This window comes from Arabidopsis lyrata (assembly GCF_000004255.2).
Source record: "Arabidopsis lyrata subsp. lyrata unplaced genomic scaffold ARALYscaffold_4, whole genome shotgun sequence".
Taxonomy (NCBI): domain Eukaryota; kingdom Viridiplantae; phylum Streptophyta; class Magnoliopsida; order Brassicales; family Brassicaceae; genus Arabidopsis; species Arabidopsis lyrata.
The window spans coordinates 12,947,777-12,964,430 of NW_003302552.1; the positions used below are offsets into that span (position 1 = coordinate 12,947,777).

At 30.3% G+C, this 16,654-nt stretch overlaps 2 protein-coding genes across 2 annotated transcripts; both read right to left on the bottom strand.

Annotated features, from left to right (window-relative positions):
• Positions 1-18: 18 nt before the first annotated feature.
• LOC9317071 (glutelin type-B 5) lies at positions 19-1,820 on the bottom strand. The gene is made up of 3 exons (XM_021029481.1): positions 1,546-1,820; positions 361-1,081; positions 19-277 (listed from the first exon to the last, which is right to left on the bottom strand). Exons 1-3 carry the CDS (start codon positions 1,739-1,741, stop codon positions 124-126), a joined length of 1,071 nt encoding a protein of 356 aa, XP_020885140.1. The 5' UTR covers positions 1,742-1,820; the 3' UTR covers positions 19-123.
• Positions 1,821-9,999: 8,179 nt separating this feature from the next.
• LOC9315248 lies at positions 10,000-11,873 on the bottom strand. The gene is made up of 2 exons (XM_002880959.2): positions 11,504-11,873; positions 10,000-10,842 (listed from the first exon to the last, which is right to left on the bottom strand). The coding sequence occupies exons 1-2, from the start codon at positions 11,537-11,539 to the stop codon at positions 10,186-10,188; spliced, it is 693 nt and encodes a 230-aa protein (XP_002881005.1). The 5' UTR covers positions 11,540-11,873; the 3' UTR covers positions 10,000-10,185.
• Between the last annotated feature and the right edge of the window lie 4,781 nt (positions 11,874-16,654).

Genomic DNA, 16,654 nt, shown 5'->3' on the forward strand with positions numbered 1-16,654 from the left:
CAAGGGAAGAAAGCACCGGTTCATAAAAACCAAAAAAAACACCCAAAGAAAATAATAACCACAACACTTGCTTAAACAATAAAAGTAACTAAACCGGTAACACTTCTCCTTTCTTTCATTTATCTACTTGGAAGGAGGGAAGAAAATGGCATCAGAGGTCCTCTTAGATCGGAAAGCCTTCTCCACCTCCGGATCCACCTTGAACGCCGCCTGCAAAACCTCCGGCGACAACGCCTTCCACACCGATGTCCTACCGGCCAAATGCGTGAAAATGGGACTGCCAAAAAGCACCAAAAACTATATAAGTAAAACATTATTAATCAATCAAAAAAAGGATAAAAAACATAAATAACATCTTACTCAGGAGTGGTCACAATGGAGAACCAAGACAAGCCATCAGAATCAGCAATCTTGGAGACAACAAAGAACCTAGGAACAATGAACAAAGCACCAGCTTTCACATGAGTCTCAAGAACTCTCTTCCCATCAGCACCAACAATCTGAACACGACCACTTCCACCAACAATGTAAGTAACTTGAAGAGCCGAGTCACAAGAGAATCCAGGAGAACACATAGAATGTCCATCGATTCTCACAAGATCAGCTCCAAAACCAACTTCACCAACCAAAGGAAGATTCTTTGTGTTCAACACAACAACTCTTCCTCCATCCTTAATGTCAACATCAAGAGGAGCCTCCAAACAATTCAACACAAACCCATCACGATCACCTTTCTTTGGTGCAGGCATCTTCAAGCTCGCATCAACCTTCACGATTCCATTACCGGTCTGAGAACCAACAAGCTTCTTCACGGTGGACTCATCAAGATCCCAAGCTCTGCCAACAAACTCAGTTGAGAATCCAGTGAAGATTCCATTGGATCCGGTTAGGTAAAAGTCTGTGAACTGTCCTGCTTTGTGACCCTTGTGAGTCTCACCGAGGAAGAGAACGACTAGCTCAGTGTCCTCATTGTTGAACCACCATGTCACTACACCAAAAGGTAAAGCTATGGAGTCTCCTTTTTTGATTGCTATCACTTTCTCCTCTTTCTCAGGGAGCACGATTCCAGCTGTTCCAGCTCCTAAAAATGGTAACAAGAAAATATATATATTAATCCTTAAACTCTATATTCATTGGCTAGATCACAATATTATGACCACCAAAACATATATTTCACAATAAGTAAAAAGGACCATGATCAATATATGAAATATGAACCCTAATTACATGTCAAAATTTTATTTTGGATCATTTTTCTAGATAGTTTAATCTTACGTTCATCACAATTCTACAATCACCAAATTATATCATATTTTTCCAAATCACGGCTTAATGAAAGAAAAAAAATTAGCACATTCGTAGATACAAAAAAAATCATACTACTTAAGAACCCTTTTAAGAAAGTGATTTATGATTTATCAGATCTGAACAAATAACTTTATGTACATATATAGAACAAACAAAAGACATATGATCAAGACAAACTTTGGTTAAAACATTAAAAAGAGAGTGAAGTGATCAAAAGGAAGATCGTAAAACACGAACCTTGAAGAACATAAGCGACCTTAGGAGAATCAGAGTAGCGAGGAAGAGCCAAGCCATACTTCTCAAGAGCGAGCTTAGCGGCTCCAATGTTACCATCTCGGAGCATTGACAACTCTTCAGGGCACCATGCAAAGTACGAACCACCGTCTCCTCCGTACACCTTCTTTGGCAACCTCGGTGAAAGATCCAACTCCATTGTTAAAGACTAAGTTTTAAACGGTTAAAAGAATATCAAAAGTGAAAAAAAGATTTGAGAAACTTTGATATGATATTGATAAGGAAGAGAGAGCACGTATTTATAGTGGTCGAGAATTTGTATCTGGTTATTAAATGAGAGATTTTTGGAAACGTATCTTTGACCTGGATAATTACTTGGACCAATTTATGGATAATTACGATGACCAACATATGGATAAATTATGGATAATACCTTAATTGATTAATTCATATTTCTTCTAGAGTTATGTATTTCAATTAATATTTCTTAAGACACTTTTAATTCATTTTACAATTTCATAATACAAAACAATAATCATATATACAACTTACATATTAAGATATAACATCATATATACGAGTTAAAGTTAATAAAATTGCTATTATAATATACATTATTAAGCTATATTCTTTACTTACTAATATAGATATATTATTTTTTATTTTGTCTGTTGAGGAGAAAACTAAAGGGGGCTTATTGGGATGTTGATTTGTGTAAAGTTTGTGGATTTCAAAAGTTGAGAGATTTTTTAAATCTTTAAAGATTTTTGTGGATTCTAATAAATCTGTTTACACAAATTTGTGAAATCATTACAATAATTTTATGGGTTGTCGTAGATTCTTGATGACTTTTTTCTTCAAAAATTTATTAAAATAATATCTGATATGCTTGCTTTCCAAATATTCTATCTTTTAATAAGGAATGTTTATTTGTTTATAATGGTGGTTTGACGTAGAGTAAAACTCATATTCTCCAATCATCATCTGTGGCGAGCAAAGGTACAAAAACCAGGGGCGGATCCAGAACAAATATTAATGTGGGGCACATACTATAATATGAGTTTTAAAAAATATAAAAACTGCGGGGGATGTGCCTTTCACTTGATTCCGCCTTCTCCACCGGAGTTCGACTCCAGTAAATCGCGTTACTCCGCGTAGTAGGGATTGGCTATGGATCGGACCTTGTCGATTCAAAGATGTCAAAAAAAAAAAAAAATATATATATATATATATATATATATATATATAAAAACTGCAAAAAAATAAGAAGAATACCATTTTACTTGATTTTTCTATTTTTAAACTAAATATTGAAACAAAAATTTATTAAATTCACTACATATATTTATATTTTTCTTCAGAATTTAGATTATATTGGTTTACAATAGTGTGACTTGAAACTGATATAGTGATATGTTATAAAAATTACTAAAGAATCAATGTGTTTTGGTATATAAAATAAAATAAAAAGGAAAAAAATGTAGAATAGAATCAATAGGAAAATAGAAAAACATGAAAGAAGTCCAGAATAAAAAGAAAAGGAAGTATGTGTACAACAAACAAAAAGAAAATTGGAATTGTGGGAAAAAAAAATGAGAAAACAAAGTAAGACTACAAAGATCGAAGTCCGGAACTTTATTTTCTAATGGGGCACCAAACACCGATTGCTCTAAGTAATAATTACTAGTAATATTCAAAACTTTTTTTATAAAAATCAGTATGGGGCACGTGCCCTACCCCTCTCCTCTTTAGATCCGCCACTGACAAAAACTATCTTTTTTTGTTCCTTCATCATAGTTTTGATACATTTTATTTACATTATATTATGGAAAAGTTGTTATTTTGTCTCCTTTTGCAAGTTACGTTTGTTATATAATTGATTGTTTAGCATGCCCTTAGTTATACTAAGTTACTAACTATCATAGTTTTCGAATAAGATTATCATGGGTGACAAAGAAAAGCTATATAATCAGTGGAGTCCAGAAGAAACCAAAGTATTGATAGAGCTGCTTGTCGAGGGTATTCAACGTGAATGGCGTGACTCTTCTGGTATAGTAAATAAGGCAACGGTTGAACATAGAATACTACCAATTCTTATTGAGAGATGTGGATGCCAAAAAACCCACAAGCATTATCACAGCAAAATGAAGTACCTAATTTGGGATGCTATGAAAGAGGTTCCTAATTTGGATTAGCGTATCAAATTTAAAGCGGTTATCCTTATATACTCATTGGGAATGACAGATGTATTTGCGGATATGTCGGTTGAAGAGCGCTACGGTTGGATCCAAAGCAACATTAGTTCTGAATGATCTGTTTTTTTTCTTTTCTCGTATTGCTTTTTCTAGATTTTTTTTTAATTATTATTTTGAGACAGTTTTAAATTGCTTTACGATATCAAATTGGATTAATTGTTTTCGGTTCGTTTAATGAATAATATTTATAGCCATTACCAGTTCTTTGCTCGTGACTTGTTCATGGAAAAAAATTGAGTTGCAGATCATCTCATGGAAAAGAGAGTTGCAGATCATCTCATGGAAAAGATTGAGTTGACAAAAGACTGCTGAGAAGTTAATTCAAAGAACTGTTAATGAAATAGCTGAGAATTTGGTTACATCGTTTTTGATTTTTGTTCTTTTAACGAACATGGCTTTTTGTTTTTATACGGTTTTTGTTTGCTATATACTATGGATGGAATGTCTGGATTTTTTGTGTTTGTTTTCTATTTTGGAGCCGATGATTAGATAGTGGAAACGAGAGGGGTTTTTTAAAATACATAAGATAACTAGAGTATTTTGGAAGTTTTTGTTAATTAATGAGTAAACATGTAAAGAATCATTGTTCCAATAACATTAGAGTTTGACATAACTGCAAAATCAATAAATACACAACTTTTTGAATAACAAAAGATTTTAAATCTCTATACTATTAAAAGAGAAGTACAAATGTAAATGGGTCGGGTCAAAATCAGAAAATTGACCCGAAATTCTGAAATCGGATCTTTGAAAATTTTTTGGAATATAAGTTCGAATTAATAATGAAAAATCAAACTAAAATCAAATGTTTATGGAAATCAAATAAAATTTGATTGTACTTATGGTAACTAATTATAAAATCATATTCCAAACAATGTTACACATTAATTACGTATAATATATTTGTTCATATACTTTTGGAACTAATTCCATAATAATCAACGTTTTTCACATTAATTTTGCTTATTTTAGTCAGTTATCATTAATTAAAAGATATCTTACTTGCTTCTAGAGATTTCTAGAAAATTTATCACAACTAATCCATCTATTTTATAAATTAAATAGATTTTTTTTTATTTTGGTCATGTAAATTAAATAGATATGAAATATATGTAACTAATTTTAATTTAATTAGATTAAATCGAAATTATGGTATTTTCATACTTATATCTTACCAAAGAAGTTTAATTTTCAAATTATAAAGATTTCTTGAATATGATTTTTAGAATTATTCAACAAGATGATAAATATTTATTAAATTTTGTGAATCATGAAAAATATTAATTATTTTTTAATCATTATATTTCACCTTTCAATCTCTCATCTAACAAATAAGATACATATTCGATTATTCCTATGTCCAAACTCCATTGTGTTGTATGACTAAATAATATTTCCATTAGAGCTGTCAAAACGAGTTGATTCATCCCGTTAAGCCTGTTTTGCAATAGGCAAAATATATTTTGGCATGTAGTTAGTCTGTCCGCACGACCCGCGGGTAGCATATATGAAACACAAACCCGTCGCGCGAATGTATGCTGATTTGCGGGGTTATCCGTGGATTTTGTTTAAATAATTTTAGAGTAACCAAAATTTAAAGAAATAAATAAATTAGAAAAAATTTAGAGATTATAATCTTATATATCATTATATTTATAAATATTATAATTTTGTTTATTAAAAGTTTTTTAAACTACCACATGTTGAATAAATTATATTTTTATCAATAAATACTATCATGCGGGTTGATCCGCCAACCGGCGGATGAAAACCGATGACCCACTGCGAATCAATCCATGTGGCCCGTTTTTTTGCGGGTTTAATATATTTTCCCAAATCTGCTCAATAGTGAGATGATTTGGGCTCGACCCGCGGTTTTGGACCTATTTTGACTGCTTTAATTCCCATGATTCGTCTAATTTTTGAATTCTAAAACACAAAATTCCATTTTATAAATCATAATTAATATGATTGGTTTAATTATAAACAATTTAATATTTTCTTTACAATTTGTTATTAGGAATATTTATAAGTACACTACACGATTCGTTCTATTAAAAACATGCACAATATTAAAATCAACGTATGTAAATCAATATTCTCCTGTGGTGGACCGCAGGTCCGATCCTAGTAGAATTACAAAATCCATACACCAATAACACCATATTTTAATTGAATTGCAAAATCACAACACCAATAACATGAGCGTTTACTAAGAATATAAGAATCTACAAACCAATAACAATAGAATCTTAAAATTTTAAAATTTTTTCAGAAATCAACACCCCAATAAGCCCCCTAAACTAAACGAGGCAGAGGTGGTATAAGCCTTTAAGGTATGAGGGTTATTTATTTTATTAACTTTATCGACAAGTATGTTTTACTATTAAATATCTGTTTATATTCTGTTATAAATGGATAATGGAGGAAAGTTTAAGAGAAAATAAATAAATTTGGAATGTAATAAAAAACATTTGACTTCGGAGTAAAATTCGGATTAAAATCATCTATGTATGGATAATATTATATTTACTAATTAATTCATATTTATCCTTAGAAATTATCCACGTCAGTTAAGGAATTTCAAATGGCTGAGTTTTTTTTTTTTTTTTTTTTTTTTTTTTTTTTTTTTTTTTTAGTTGACGTTATCCTAAACAATTAACAATTTTTGTTTTCAACAGTTCTAACTTGTTTTTTTCCCAAGAATCTACAACAATTATTTGTTTTTGGGGTTTGAATAATAATTTGGACTAAAGTTTAAAACCAAAGACATACCTAAAACATTTAAATGAAAAAGAAAACATAATAAGTATTTTTGTTTTTGATAAAGATTCGAATGTTCTTATAAACATAATAAGAAAACATTCGAATGTTCAGATAAAGATTTTCAAAAAAAGTAAATGATATCGCACATTAAAAAATATACGTTAGGAAAAATGGTTTTTTTTTTCTCAAACAAATATGTTCTAATGCTATATTGCTAAAAATGAAGAAAATTTGGTTTATAACATACTTTTTCATCTTATTAAAAGTAGTATAATAAGTTAGTTAACCCGTAAGATTTTATCTCCGATATTAACCGTATCATAATCATCAAATAACCGTAACCGTATTTAACTGTAACCGTTGTAACCGTAATCGTATTTAACCGTAACCGTTTTAACCGTATATATAGTGGTTAAGGTTACGGTTAAAGAAAATTTATAACCGTAACCGGCGGTTAATCGACCGTAACCGTAATAACCGTAACCGTGGTCATGCTTTATAGTCTGTGTTAAGCATGTGTATAAGGAGGCTAATCGTCTTGCAGATAGATTAGCGAACTATGCGGTTTCACTACCATTAGAATTTCCTATGTTCGACTCGCCGCCGGATTGTGTGAATTCTGTTATGATTGAGGATGTAAGTGGGTTTACAAGACCACAGAATGTACGCTTGTAATTGTTTTTTTCTAGTTTGAATAAATTGGGGGATACACTTCTCACACCCAATAAAAACTCACTATATTTTTTTAAGAACTTGATCTACAAATAATAATTAAGTATTTATTTCTTAATTTATAAGGAGCAAATGGTAATCTGGACTAAAGTATAAAACCAACGATTAACCTTATAATTAAGCCTCCAACGACATTTATTTATTTATTTTATAAAGAGTATCATGTTAAGTCAAACTGTAATAAATATAATAAATATTCATTTCGCTTCATAAAAAGTGTCATGTTAAAACTTTATTTTTGTTTCATACTAAAAAATATCGTTTTATATTTTAATGCAGAATTTTGAATAAAAATTTGAAAGAGATAAAAAATTTTAGTCATTAATAAAAAGTATAGTATAACTTTTAATAGTTTTTATAAATATGTGTAAAAAACAGTAAAATTACACTCTTTGTAATACAGATACCTCCATTTTCCTGCATCCTATGATTTTTGTTTGTTCTATATATGTCCATTTATGATGAATGTATTTAACTATGATTCGCCAAAATATATTGGGGTTATAAAGCAAGGGCAATCCATGTTTTAGCATAATCGACGCAATCCACAACTATCATTCATACGTTTACAAACATATATGTAGTGTTATTAAAAAATTGTTTTAAACAGACGAAACTACCAACAATGTAACGTATATGACCTTCAACATTTAATTCTTGCTTTGTTTACCTTAAAATCATATATATATATATATATATTCCCTCTATTTTTCTGTCACGTCATCACATCAGAGAATGTTAGGTGTTTATAAATGAATCACCAAGCTTCATTTTCATCGGTCCTTCTCGCCGGTTTTATCGGTTTTATAAAAAAAATAAAAAAAATAGAGAAACCATATATAATTCGGATTAGTTACAATTTGTTTTTTTCGGTCTTACAGTTTATCGGTTTTGTAAAAAATAAAACCACATAAAAACAATATGCAATTCGGCTTCGTTCGAATTAGGTTATTTTTGGTTTATTCTTTTTTCAGAAAACAAAGTAACATTAGATTTTTGTCTTGAATTGTATCATCTTTTTTTTAGATTCGATAAAACCATGAGTAATACATTCAAAAATACTTTACCAATCAAATGATAAACATAACATTATTATAAAATATAACATCTTTCAAAGAGTTTTATGAAATATAACATCTTTCAAAGAGTTTTATTTACTCTTCTGCAACGCCTATTGATATAAAATTTTAAAAAAAAATCATTAGATTGAGAAAATTTATTCATGTAACTTACATTACCAAGAAGAGAAAAACAATATTACAAAAATAATTAAAAGCTAACCAAACAAAAGCTAACCAAACAGGAAATAGGAAAGAACCGAATGGTTTTACGGTTTTATACCAAACCAAAACCAAAATATTTTAACTAATTATAGCCGAACGGGTTTTTGGAAGAGACCGAAACCAAAACGAATCACTTAATTATGGTTCGGTTTAATTTTTCTGATAAGGTGTATATATGTCTATTCTTAATTTCTTACTACGAACATAGGTTTACAATTTATTTTTATCGATAAAATAAATTATAAACGAAAAAATATAATATATAAAAAGTGAATATTTATAACACTAATAAACAAAAAATTTATCAACAAAAATATTCAATAGTAATTTATTTATTTTAAAGAGAAAGTCCGTGGAACGGGTATACCCAGAATATGTATACATTAGTTTGTGTTTTGATGAGAATTTTAAATTTGTTTTTCGGATTTTAGAGAGAGAGAAACAACATAGTTTTTGTCATAAGCTTACAAAGCTCACTTGAGTTTTTTTTTGTGACTACTGTAGTGGAGTCCAGTTCTACACAAGGCCCAATCCGAATTATTACTAACTTTCTACTAAATACATTAGTTTGGCATTTGTCCTTTTTTTTGAGGGGGAAAAGATGTTGGTCATTTTGATAACATCAATAAGTTCTGTGAAATGACCAAATTTTTCAAGGAACAATCCTATTTTCTCCCTCCTAAAATGCCAACCAATTTTTTCAACTTACGTAACAGTGATGTAAGACACAACAATGCAGCTTCTTTCAAACTAGCTAGTTGAAGTTGATGGCCGTCCATGGCAGTTGCAACTAAGGAAACAGAACATGTTTTGGGCCTAACTTCTTACAAAAACATGACCAAAAGCCACCACAAACACTGGTCACAATCCAACACGTAAAATTGTATTGTCTTTACTTGAATATTTTTCTAAAAACAAGACCAAGTCCTCTGTCTTGATTTGTCTCCACTTTTAGGGTCTTTGATCTTTATGCTCTACAACTGTGAGAGTTAGGCACACCAGTGATCTCCAGGCCAAAATCATGTGTTTTATCGCTTTAGTTTTAATAAAAGTCGATGAAATCAACTCAAATTTCCATCAGAAATTCTAGTATATGTTTTAGGTCTTGATTGTTTGTTTGTTTCTACGTTTATATGTTTCAATTAAAAATATTTTCTAATCATGTCTTAAACATTTAAATTTTTACCATTTTTCGATATTTTTAAGAAGTTTATTTCCGCGAGAATTTAAATACAAAAAGAAGAATGTTGTTTGTATTTAACATTTGCGTTTTACATTTTGATTAAGTAATATTTTATTTAAACATAACCACATAAATTAAGTTTTAAAACTCGTTTTATTTCATCAAATTATCTAAAAACAGCTTTATAAATTAAAGCTACTTAATCGAACATGGTATAAAAAAGAATCAGGACCAATGATGATAAATATAACTCATGAATATCTAAAATCCAGAATCTCAAATCGTTTATACACACAAACTCTTCAACCCTCCAAAAAAACATTTTTTAAATCTATACAATAATATAATCCAAGACAACTAACTAAATAACCATAAAAAACAAAAACAGAGCAATAAAAGAGAAATAATTGTAACAACAAAAGCACTAATGAAATCGTTGTCGTTTAGTAGCAACTTCAATTCCGGTGGCAATTCCAGGAACAGAGCAACCTCTAAAATTCAGCATTGAGGTCGTCGTAGTCGGCAAACAACCGTAAGAGTTTGAGATCGGAGGAACTCTTAAGCTCTGTTGAAGCGGCGGAGGATTACGCCACCGTGGAAGAGGACCAGCAACAAGAAGTGTTTGAAGCAACGGTCCAGATTTCATCACAGTTTGAAGAAGCTTCCCTTTCTCCGGTAAAGATTTGCCTTTTATAATCTCATCCATTAGAGCATCCACAGGATCAATCTTTTTCAAGATCCGGTTAACGGGTTGTTGTCGGTTCTTGAGCTTGATTTGGTTAACCGGTTCCGGTATTATGTTGAAATTGGAGAATTCAGAGGATGAGACCGGTTCGAAGAATGAATCAACCGGTGAAGAACCGTGTGAGTTTGACTCGGTTATGCCTGAATTTGTTTTGATTGTGAGAAGTTTTTGTAGTTGATCTTTAGCTTCGTCTCTTTCTTGACGAGCAAGTTTGAGAAGATGAAGAAGATTCTTCACTTCTTCTTGATGAAGTTTTGTTTCTTCATTAGCTTTTGCTTTCACTGCTTCGAGTTCAAAGGAATTATATTGAAGCTTTTGTCTTAATTCATCCATACTCTGTAATAATTATCAAGAAAAAGTTAAAAGTCAGAAATTAATTGATATAAAAATGAAGAAAAAAGATTGGCTGAATCATTGAAGAAATCAACATCTAGAAGAAAGTATAGTGAAAAGAAACATAATAATAAAAAATACATTGGTTTTACTTTTACTAATGATGTGTGACAACAACCTTGCGTTCATGGGGTCAAGAATTCACTCGAAACGTTACTAAATGTAAACCAAACATATTAATTATTATTATATAAAAACGTCAGGGCTAGGAAATTATTAAATAAAAAGACAAAAAAAGAAAATAGTCTTTGTGTTAAAAGGGTCAGAAAAGTACAAGAAGTCACATTTTATGTAGGTGAAATGGACTGTTCTGATAGATTCTCATAGATCTGAGAGGTTTTATAATGTCGGAGTTAACTAAAAGTAAAATGTTGGGAAGAAAAAAGAAAGAGAGATTTTTACTCAGAAGTAAATTTAAACCAAAGTGATTAGAATTCCAATTACACACACACACACAAACACAATGATTCTTAAGGACAAGAATCTAGAATTGATCATCTATAAAAAATTTAAAAAGATGAATCTCCATGCAAAATGTTGATTTGGTTGGTATAAAAAATACACAAAATGGCCTTTGAAATTCATATTATTAAGGAAAACTAACCTCTTGGTAAAACCAAATAGAACCCAACTCTTCCATTTGTTTTGTCTCTTCTTTTCTTGTTTCTTAGAGAGAAAGAGAGAAAGAGAGAGATTTTTTTCTTTTCTTCTCTGATTTCTTAGAGAGAGAAATTGAGAAAGAGGGAGAGGGAGTTGCAGGGGAAATGTTGTGGGTGTTCTTATAGTGAAGAAGATGAAGGCATAACAAGAGAGGACAATAAGAGGAGATGTCGTTCATGTCATGTCAAACGCATAAAATTAAATTAAAAATGAGAATAGAAAATGATTAATTTTGTTTGACTCGAAAACTTGGTAAGATGCCATATTTGTCCTTTCTCTCTCCCTAGCAGCACTGAGCTATCTTTCCTAAAACCTCTCCCACTTTAGCAGGGACTTTGTCTCTTCCTTAAAATAATTCGTTATTTCCATTATTTACCATTTTTTAACTTACCATGCATGACATTTATACACGACATGCATGCATGTTATGACATTTTTTTATTTTATTTATATTTAATGTATAATTTTTTTTGTCAAAGGTATTAATGTATAATTAAGAACTTACTTTAAAAGTATGTGTTTTTTAAAGAGAAACCGAATAAGTAATAAACTTTCTTGAATTGTATTATTTTTTTTGTAAAATGTTTCCAAAAATATGCGAAAGTGTTTAAATTCTTTTAGAAATTTCCGCTTTTAATGAACCAATCTAAAAATAAATTACTCAAAAATAATCTATAGCTTCGGAACTACTGTGCTTTTCAACCTAAAAATTATAGGTTGGAGGCTCAAAATTTTTTTATTAACCAGAAAATAGATAAATAAATAAATAAAACAAGTAACTTACTGAATGTTGACCCAAAGTAAAAATACGTACACGTTTCTCATATATATCAGTTGGAACGATAGTAAAGAAGGCTAACTTGGTAAAGTTTGTAATCGTGAGTCAGCACATCGTCGTTATTTTTGGTTTTACTAGAAACTATTGCCTTTTTTTGTTTGTCACATTACTTTCTAATTAATAGGTGGCTTCGTCGTATTAACGAGTAACACACCATATGTATTTACAATAATACGCTTAAATTACGCGTTTTTAATGCCTTATTACTATTGCTAAAATTGATCAAGGTAAATATTTACTGTTAGATCAAATATTTATGTATTGTAGAAAAGTATCTAGCTGTTTTTATATAATTTACTTATTAGAACTTTTATTAAAGATGTAAGGTCCCCACCGCCCCTATCAGTGGGGCCCACGTCCTCTCTCGGGCCCATGAGTCCTCTTTTGTCCGATGGCCGGTCCGCTACGTCCGGGAGGCTTTAAAGATTTGTTTACCAACCCTACAAATCACCACATGATCTTTCCCTGTGTTTTGTCCTCACTCACACAGTTTCGACAATCATTTCCAGGAAGGTCACCCATCCTAAAACTACTCCACCCCAAACATGCTTAACTGTGGAGTTTACTGTTATTTACTGTTAATTTATCACAAAAAAAAGTATTAACTGTTAGATCAAATATTTATATTTATGTATACTAGAAAAGTATCTAGCTATTTTTATATAATTTAGTTATTAGAAATTTTTATAAACACACATATATAGGGGTTAGTCGAAGTTAGATTTCCTAAGATCAGATTGTATCAAAGTTTCGTTATAAACCCTAGATCAAATTGTCAGGCTATCGCACCATTACTTTAAAAATGTCATTTCGAATAATAAATTCTTCAAACCTGAAACATTTCGAATACTAAAACTTAAAACTTTTTAGTATTATTTTATAAATTAAATTATGTTATGTATTGGCATTGGTTGTTTGTTGAAAGTTATGAATCCGCATGGATGGTCCCGAATAAGATAAAAAAGCGGGACCTACCGTACAAAATACTTGATCAACGGAGGTTGCGCACGATGGCGACAATCATTTGCTCTATACGTGAATCCAAGGTTGAGCAAAACAATATTATTATTTTTTAAAATGGATAAAGGAATAAAAGTATTTTATATTGTAAGAGTAACGTATATTTTGATACAATATTCTATCAAACCACGAGACGCTCCTAGATTTTCTTATGAACTGCCCAAGAAACTGAGCTATATACAAATATTTTGACTTGTAAATAATTAATTCATCATTAGTTGTATAACTAACATTGTCTTGTAACTTATAGAAATGAAGGCCACATGGGTTTCGTCATTCCCATGAATTGTTAACTCGGAATATATTTGCGGCATAACATGATTATTACTTTCTAATGGCATATAAGTAAACATAAGGTGAACTAAAACCAAAATAAAAGAAAAACATAAAGTGAATAAATAGCATATCAAACCAAAGTCATTCTGTGTGTTTTTTAGATCTAGGTTGAGTCAGTTATTAATTAGTTATATTGATAAGAATCTCTTTTACACAGTTAAAAAAAAAATCTATAAATCCAAACTATCTATATTTAAAAATCATGAATATCTTTACTAAATATGGTCAAATCCTGTTTTTCCAGATCAATTTTAATTTTTTAAAAATATGATCTAATTATGGCTCAAAAACTCATATCCTTAATAGTTTAAAGTTTAAACAATCTCAACTATATATATAAAAAAATTGCCAGCTACAAAAATAATATTGGAAGTAAAGAGTTTTGTAAAATTTTAGTGAAACTTTTAGTTTATGTTTTAAACTGTTTATGTAACCAATTTTTTAGAAGTTTATACTTGTTTAATATTTCTAAAAAAATTATAATATATTAGTGTATAAGAAAATATATATGTATATATAATTCTGTATAATGTTAAAACAATTTATATAAGAGACAAATGAAGAACGTGGGAGTGAGAAGGAATAGGGATAATAATGCGAGGGACAACCTTTGTTGTCTCGTTGCAGTGTATGCAGGAGTTTTCACACTTATCAATTTTCAAATATAATTTGTTGGAACATTCGCATGTATATAATGAAAATAGGAAACGTAGAAGACTAACATTAGCTAAATGCGAAACAAATTATCAAAGTCCTTAAATTGCCTAATTTCATTATTGATGAACATGTCATTCTTTCATACTCTCAACTATTTCCGCGTCTAACCATTTCTTATGACCCAACTTTTTTTTTTTGTTTCCTTCTCTGTTATTGTTAAAGTAATGATGTTCTCTTTTCTCTTTTGTCGGCAACTAATAATCTTTTAAATCAATGAATCCTCGCCGTCAAAAAAAATAAAGAATTTTTTTTTGGAATCCTCGCCTTTTTTTTTTCCTTTACTTTACTGCCTTGTAAGAAATTATCCGCTGTAAGAAAAATCAACATGAAGAAAAACTGTTCACAAACATAATTTTTTTTTGGGGTTATTACTGATTTAGGGCTTTATTGGCCCAAAACTTAAGAAAAAGGAACAAGTATCGGGACTTATAGTTTTAGGTATTTGTGGGTTTGGTGTTATGACTGTTTTGTCCCTATCATCTGTAACTCTTCTTCCTCGTTTCCTCCATCTCCATCGTGGGTAGTTCTCCGACCACCACCTTCTCTTTTCCGACCATAACCTTTACTTCTCACTGTCATGCTTCATTAACGCTATCTCCGTCACCTCCATCAACTTCATCACTTTCAACGCTATCAACACCATCTCTTTCATCTCCGATGCAAAAAACGTTTCGTCACCAACACCGATCTCCTCCGATGAACTCATTCAATTGATTTCGTTTTGAATAAAAGAAGCTAAACCCTAAGGGGATCGTGTGGCTAGTAAACCTAAGGGCTCCAATCATAGAAATTGATTGAATCAAATTTTCTAATTTATTATCAAATCTAAACCAAAATTGAAAATCAAATTTATAGATATATGAAAGAGATGGGTTTGAAGCTTTAATCTCTTGATCTTAACTTTTCATTCCCCTGCGCTTAAATCCACTTCGTCACCGTATCTTCATCTTCAACAATATCTCTCACATCTCTCTTTCATAGACATGAAAGTTTTTAGCAGCTCTGTGTAAGGGTAAAGGAGACATTTCACCTAGGTTGGAAATGCCTAAAATGAAAGGCTTGGCAAATGTACCGGATGTCGTAAGTTTGGCTGAGAAAAAGCCCATTCCCGTAATTTATTCTTTTTTTTAGAAAGAAAGAGATTCTGAAGCTAGGCATGTACATTCATCAGAAAAGAATTAGAGTATTTTATAGAATCGATTTCCAAATACCACTCAAACCAAAAAAAATTTGGACTTTGCTTGAAAATCTTAACGAGTTGAGATATTGACACTTGGTCTCAAACAAAAATTCATTATACTTCAATTACTTCAACTCCGAAATAAATGAACAAATAAAGAAAAATAAGAGAAAATTTTGCAAATAAATCAGCAATTATAAAAGTAAGAAGGTATGTATGAGATACACAAGATTTTGTTGAGGTTCAAATATTCGCTTTAGTGTTGAACTTTATTTTTATTGAAACGATATTTAAAATAAATTGTTAGTGATCTATCTCAGACTTAAACGATTCCAAAACACATCTAACTCAACTCGGCCAAGTTTATAGATCTTAAGAGTATATATTTTTAAAATATTTTCAAGATTAGAGTATTCTTTAGATTATATGTATGAGCAAAAGTTTTCAGCTTAATATTAATAATACATAAATTAACCTAATAGTGTTTCATGCTATAAGATTCTACAATGTGGCATGCTTTATAAATACAGTTTTATAATATGACAACATAGTTAACCGATCTCTTAGAGCATGTTCATTAGTGATACTCATAAAGTATCATTAAGAATTTTTTAGTATTATTTATAATGTTTATTTATTGTTTGAGATTTTTTATGATACTCTTACTAAATATGTTTTTATTGGTGAGACCGGTTTAAGTATTAGACAAAAAAATTTATTTACAAAATCAAAAATAAATATATAAAAACATAGGATTACAAAAAGTAATATTACAATTAAAAAAACAGTAGAATATACTTAAGCAAAATAAAACATAAAATTCAAAAAAACTTTAAAAAACATGATGATAAAAATAATTTAGTCGCTTGTAGTTAATTACCTTGGCCCCATTTTTGCCAAATATGAATTTTTTTTTTCTCTGCTTTCAGAGAAAAACACGTTTCCCAGACGAATCAGCTGCCGCCATGTCACCTGATACTGGGTATCAGAAGTATCACTCCAGT